The following is a 7,112-nucleotide window of genomic DNA, read 5'->3' as shown; positions in this document are numbered from 1 at the left end:
TCCGAGATCAGAGAATTCAACTGTCTAACACATATTCTTCATTAATTTTTTATGTATTATTGTGGTGAGGGTATCATTCTCGTATGAGTGAGATATCAGCCGTATAATTCTTTCGACATCAAGTTCAGTGGTAATCTAATTAAATTGAATGGTTTACTGAATATAGATGTAATTATTTAAATTATTATTAATATTAAATACTTTATTTCTTGCACTAATTACGCCGTAAGGCGTTTCCCTCTGAAATGAACTCCCCTAAATGTCTCCCTGTCCTAATCTTAACCGTTAGATCTATTGTTAGACGATTCAACAATTCTCTGCCGTCCAAAAATCCAAAAATCCAAAAATCAATAAATCCAAAAATCCATTAAAGCGCAGCCCGTCCATCTACCTAGCCAGTCCGTCCTGTGCTGCACGAGCTTTTTCTGCAGAGGAGGGCCAGGAGGATGGGGAGGGCCGCACATTCTCGACTACCCGTCTGTTTAAGACCCTCAGTTCCCAAACACCAATGTGTATTTCTTTTCAATATTTCCCCTGCGATCGAGTACATTGAAGATCAGTGAGTGACGAGCCAAGCCATCGGTCTGAACACGAGGCCTGGCCAGTGGCGATGTCGCATTGCCAGGTAAGTGGCGTCTCCGGTTCCAGTCGCTGTTACGGTTTCCTTCCATGATAGATGGATGTGTGCTCTCCAGGCTACCTACCCAGGCGAGGGAAAGGCTATCCAGTTACTAAATATATATTTTCCATTTCCTTATAGGCTATATTATAATAGTAGGGATTGACATTGGCTATGTATAAGTGGTCAATAAGAGGGTCCTTAACAGTCAAGCCTGCTTACGCATCCTTATCAGTCGAGTGTGCTTACGCACCCTATAGGCCTAGCTCGATAAGGATAAGTGAGTTGGCTTGCCGGGTAGGTTTAAGAATTCCTTTACTATAAGTTGAAATATCCTGCGGCTCCTGGGCCATTTCCATCGGCTATAGAGATCCATCGGCTACCGGAGGGGGTGAAGGCTGGACCGGTAGTTTATTAGCATCCCGGACAGAGTCATTTTATTTGTACGAATCTTCTCTTCTAATTCAGATTAATATAGAAAGAATCTCAAAAAGAGATTTCGATAAGGCCTTACCCTTCTTTGAAGGGTAAGGCCTTATCGATTTTTCACTTGTTTGTTGTTAATGGTTTTGTTTGGAATAATATTATATTGTTGCAGGGCCTCAAACAATAAGTGGCATGGGAAGATCCAGCAATGGGGAACTTGCAGATGATCCATCCCAGCTATGTAAAGAAGATGAGCAACTATCAGGTGGGTCACTTCCATTCTCTCGGAGGCTTTCTATCCTTTCTGAGAACAATCGGATGAAAAATAGTCTCCAGAGATTGCATTGGAGTGTCCTGACAGAAAGATAGAAGCTTTTCTCATCCTCTGCTAATGGGTGTCCATCATACATATAGATGGTTGAATCAGGTAAAAGAGGGTTGAGATGGGTTTAATTTGTGATTCTTCTTCTACTGTACGCTGCGGCTGACGCCGGGCAAGTTGTTGTTTGGCTATTACATGTAATAGATAAGGCGCTCTTTTACTTGTAGTACTGAGAAAAAAAAAAGACGCTCTTTTACTTAGCCTCGTTGTTAGGTCACAACTGGCTCGTGGATCCAAGGGTACTATTGCCCTGCTTCCGATAACGTAATAAGCAGATATAAATTTATCTTTCGAAGTGCAATGGGATCCACTGTAAGATCGATCTGGAGTTTTCTGTTATTTTTAAATTTCATTTCCTTTTCTATTCCAGACGCTATTCAAATCTCGGTTAAAACCCATTGGTAAAATTTCATGATGGTATTCAAATCTGGTGTAAAATCTTACATTGTGAGTGGTGCCAGGCCCGATTTTTTCGTTGTGAATATGCATTGCCCTTCTTTGATAAAAAAATATTATCATAGTTTTCCCTTTTAAAGAGGAAATTAACAGAAGCCATACTATGGAATGGCCTTTCAAGCATCAAGGCCCTTTTTAGTTGGGAGGTGTTTTTTTGTCATGTTTGGCATCTAATAACTGTAACGGTTTTAGAATATTATGTTTCGGACTCCCTTCCATTTCTTGACATAAAGCATTTCCCCTTTAGAACAGGCCACATTGTGCAGGGTCGCATTTCCTTGTTTGCATCTATTCAAATTATAGAAGGAAAATCATGCATTCAGTCTTGAAAATCGAAATCTGTTCATCAATTATGTCATTTAAATCATGAATTTGATCACAAAGATATGTGCGCTATAACAGACTATATAGAGATATGGACATCTGGACATGCGTTGACCTAAAGAATCCAGCTTATTGTGGTTGTTTTTTATTTTACCCAGGTGATTGATGCATTGGACCTTTTCATTGACTATCAATTCATGGGTGTTCACCTTCACAATCTTAGGCAAAATATTATTTTCCTCCAGTTATGCTTCACATGCCTCTTTGAAGAACACTGAAAATTGCTTCACATGCCTCTTTGAAGAACACTAAATTTTCACCCAAATGTTAGGGAATTCCGCTTTCTGCTATTTTGAGGCAAGGATAGTTCCATCGTCTCATATTTTGCATGTTTAGTTCCTTATAGGCTTAAATTGATCCCACTTTTTTGGTTTGATACTGTATTCGAACAAAGGATGGCAAATCTTTCTCATTCAGTTTGTTTTTAAAATTTTAACTGAACATCCTACTTTGCCATGAAGATAAATCAGTTCGGGCAATACTTTTAAGTTTGGTTCAGGTCTCCGTTTAAAATTTTAACTGAACATCCTACTTTGCCACGAAGATAAATCAGTTCGGGTAATACTTTGAAGTTTGGTTCAGGCCTCCGTTCAAATTTTTAGTTATAGCTGTACATGCATTAAGTCATGTGTGGTACTGATAATGCTTTTCTTGAGGTTTAGCTGGAAAATAATTTATTTGTCGGTGTCCCAATAATGAAATAGCTCATAATTGTGAATTACATAGGCTTGTTCAAACCCAATGTTCCTACTCCTGTATATGTTTTAGCTACTAGTGTTCATTGAAGCAACCTTTGGCATTGTCACTACTCACAGTAGTTCAATTTCGATACCATTTTCATGCTTTTGAGGGAATGTTGTTAGCTTTCTTTCATCTGGGAGAAAATCTGGCCATGGAAATTTCAGGCCTAGATCATACCTGTTATTTTGCTCTGCTTAATATTTTTCTTGCTGTTAGATCTTATTATCTGCTTCTTACTCAAATATTCAGGTTTCTATCACAGATCACATTTTATGAAGATGATGTAAGTTTTAAAATCTGATTGTGATGTAATTCACCTGATGCAGACCCCTACAGAGGTTGAGTTTTTCACTGAATATGGTGAAGCAAGTCGCTACAAGATTCAGGAGGTTATAGGAAAAGGGAGCTACGGTGTTGTATGCTCTGCAATTGATACTCACACTGGGGAGAAAGTTGCAATAAAAAAAATAAATGATATCTTTGAACATATTTCTGATGCAACCCAGATTTTACGTGAAATTAAGCTTCTGAGGCTGCTGCGGCATCCTGATATTGTCGAAATCAAGCACATTATGTTACCGCCCTCTAGGCGGGAATTCAAAGACATTTATGTGGTATTTGAACTTATGGAATCATATCTACACCAGGTTATTAAGGCAAATGATGACTTGACGCCAGAAGATTATCAATTTTTCCTGTACCAGCTTCTACGAGCTCTGAAGTACATACATACTGGTAGCTTTCTTTTGCTAATATTCTTATTTCTAAATAAGTTTAAACTTTAAACCTGGGAAAGGGTGTATGCATGCTCATTGCTGACTATATTCACTAGATATATGGGCTGTTTATGTGAGTAGGCAATATTCGGTTACTGTTCTGTTAAGATTGTGATTTTTGCTTTTATGTTGCAGGGGTTTTGTCTAATTTTAATTTATTCTCACTATTTTTTAACGCATAATTACTGTGTGAAAATTAATATGTATGTATAGCGGCTAGCCTATTTCCTTTTTGCCTTCCTCCAGTTTTATAGATAAAACAATCTGAGATCGTTCTGTATGCTCTTTTCTTTCTATGTATTTCTGCATTACAGATGTATTGACAATCCAAGTGCAATATCCAACTGCAAGAGCTCCTGCCAGACCATGTACGCGCTCTGCAATCCTTTTCAACCCTTCTGGACCATGATATACTGCGTACATCGCAGACATGTTTGCTAGCAAGGCCTGCGTACAAAAAGATCTCAATGATCAAAGCCATACTCGTCCAAATATGTCGTATAAAATCAAAATTAAAACATTTTAAGCTAGAGACCCTCATTGACCATCAAAACAACTGAAGTTAAAACTTGAAGAAACATTGAAAATTGAGGCAACATGCAACCATAGAGAAATAAAAGCTCAAATATTTAAAGAAAACGGTATAGAAAGTTTGTTGTTACATTACATACTCTGGTCCTTCACTGGTGCATCTCAATTGTGGGAATTTTATTTGGATTTAGAGCAGGCTAAACCCAGGGCTCAAATCTTAAAAGCGTTTATGTGCTTAGTACACAGCCCTACGTTTTTGGTCTACACCAACAGCATATGAATGTTCGATCATAGTAATTCATCTCCTTACAATTTTGATCATAGCAGTCTTGGTAACCTGGGACACTCTCCAAAATCAGCAACCCTCAATAATAAAGGAGCAAGATGAAGGGTAAAAGGTTTCACCTTTGGCCTCTCCATAAGGTCATTGGTTTACTAGCGGAGTCTCCATAAGGTCATTGGCTTACTAGCGGAGGTGCGTAGTTCATTTTGATATAAGGGAGGAAAATCCATCAAAAGCAAATACTAACCCATAAATTCTGTTAAGTATCAAAAGCAAATACTAATCCATATATTCTGTTAACTATTCAGCAAAGTTGTGATATGCATATTACCTGTGCCATGCAGATATTGCTGGTGGCCTTATCTCAAGCCGAATATGTTGCTCCCGAGTCTGCATCGCCATTCTAAGAGCGGGCTTGCCATTTGAATCGATACTCACTCCTATAATCCTACCCGGCATGATTCTCTTATACTCTTGGGAAGTAGCCAGAAAAGCTGCATGAGGCCCTCCATATCCCATTGGAACCCCAAACCTCTCCAAACCTCTGTGCAGATCCAATGGCCATATCTGCTCCAAACTCCCCTGGAGGCTTCAACATTGTCAAAGACATCAGATCTGTTGCCACGACAACCTTAACACCTTTGGCATGTGCATTGATTGCATGTGCATTCCTGACGAAATCAGAGTAATCCAAGTTATTAAACAATAATTATTTTAATCATTTTCTGGCACATCAGCTATTTATACTCTTGATTGAAGTCCCTATTTATTTCACCATGGTAATGTCCAATATAGGCATCGGGGGCGCATTGTTGTTTTGTAATTGCTCACAAGTCTAAGGATCAATTTTTTTACCACAATTTGACATATGTGGCCGGTTAACCCTCAAACCAGTTTAGTTTGATTCAGTCATTAGAAATCAATCCTTCAGAATAATGGTTCAATCTTCAAATGCTCAAATTTTCATCTCTAACTGCAAGAGTTAGTCAATTTGAGGATTCACAATTTTGATCTCTGTATTTGCCCCATGCATTGTATTTACAAATCATTTCAAGCAGTTGCACATTGCAATTGTGCTTTATTCACTTCCAAAAATATATATTTTAGTGTTTTGTGAAGTGCATATGCTTCTTTCTCGTTTGTGTACTAAAGGGTATCTGGTTTAGGACATCGATCTTGTTAAAATATTCATGTTAAGTTTTAACTGTGTTTTTAAGAATCTATTGTGACTGTGAAGCACCTTCCCATTTCATGGAACTTAGTATGGAAGAAGAAATGTGAATTCTATTCTCTAATTTGTCAACTTTATGTTCTTGTAGCCAATGTGTATCATCGGGATTTGAAACCGAAGAATGTTTTGGCAAATGCTGATTGCAAGCTAAAAATATGTGACTTTGGCTTAGCAAGAGTTGCCTTCAATGACATGCCCACAACAATCTTCTGGACCGTATACTATTTTAAATCTATATTATACAGATCCAAATCTAATAAGTTGCTATATTGTTATATCTGGTTTGACAGGGTTTCTGTTGAATTCTCTATTTGATTTTGATTGTTGTACTTTAGTTAGTAAATTTCCCATTTTTAAGATGTATATATTTGATGAAGTGCAGGACTATGTTGCCACAAGATGGTATAGGGCTCCAGAGCTGTGTGGATCCTTTTTCTCCAAGGTATAAATTTTTTAAAGGATTCTTTGTTAGATCTATTTTAACTATAACTGCATTCTACTTAGTCTGTTGTGACTAACTATTCTTAGATGTATAACATTCTTCTCATCTTCTTGCTTCTCTAGATGTTATGGAACTAGGTGTTTGCTTGGTATTAGTGTGTTGATTTCAGTGTTGTAAAAATCACGATAACATAAAAAAATCGCAATTTTTTGGTAAAAAAATCATGAATTTTTGAGAAAAAATCATGATTTTTTTTTCCCGATTTTTACAATTTTTCTCCTCGCTGATTTACTCCTGATAATGATTTTCGCAACATTGGTTAATTCACCATATCCAGTTATCTCGAGTCATAACAGTATGCATGCTAATTATTTTCAGGTGTTCAATCTCTTATCTGTAATTTTGGCCAGGGAAACACTGACGCCTAGAAATTTATTTTATCAAGAACTGATGTCAGTTGCAAAATTTACAAGTCATTTCTCATTTCTGTGGTTGTGTATCTTGGTGAGACACATGAATGAATATACTGAGGCCTTTGATGCATGTATGAAAGGAATCCTTTCTTTTATAGTGGAGAATGTTGAATGTAAGCATAAATAATTATTCTATTTTAAAAGTATTGAGATGAAAAATACTTAAATAAGATGCAGAGGTTGTACCTTGCAATTGAGGGACCATGAATTGAATTTATTTTTCACGAATGTGAAGATATGTTAAGAGCCCCAGAATAATGGTTAATATTGCACACTTCTGATGTTACATGCAAATGTTATGGTTTGAACTTTACAAGTAATTTCTCATTTCTGTGATTGTGTATCTTGGTGAGACACATGAATGAATA

General features: G+C 37.1%; 1 protein-coding gene across 2 annotated transcripts; it reads left to right on the top strand.

Annotated features, from left to right (window-relative positions):
- The first annotated feature begins 471 nt into the window (after positions 1-471).
- LOC149209513 (mitogen-activated protein kinase 15-like) lies at positions 472-6,841 on the top strand. Of its 2 annotated transcripts, none has more exons than XM_089394273.1 (5): positions 472-625; positions 1,218-1,472; positions 3,335-3,729; positions 6,212-6,271; positions 6,650-6,841. In XM_089394273.1, exons 2-5 carry the CDS (start codon positions 1,437-1,439, stop codon positions 6,669-6,671), a joined length of 513 nt encoding a protein of 170 aa, XP_089250399.1. In that variant the 5' UTR covers positions 472-625; positions 1,218-1,436; the 3' UTR covers positions 6,672-6,841. The 2 variants fall into 2 exon arrangements, with proteins under 2 accessions (XP_089250399.1, XP_089250398.1); XM_089394272.1 differs by having other exon boundaries at positions 480-625; positions 1,218-1,310.
- Positions 6,842-7,112: the final 271 nt, after the last annotated feature.

This window comes from Pinus tabuliformis, chromosome 1_2 (assembly GCF_031772625.1).
Source record: "Pinus tabuliformis cultivar Carrire ecotype Pingquan chromosome 1_2, CPIR1, whole genome shotgun sequence".
Classification (NCBI taxonomy): domain Eukaryota; kingdom Viridiplantae; phylum Streptophyta; class Pinopsida; order Pinales; family Pinaceae; genus Pinus; species Pinus tabuliformis.
This window is presented reverse-complemented; position numbering and strand designations above follow the sequence as displayed.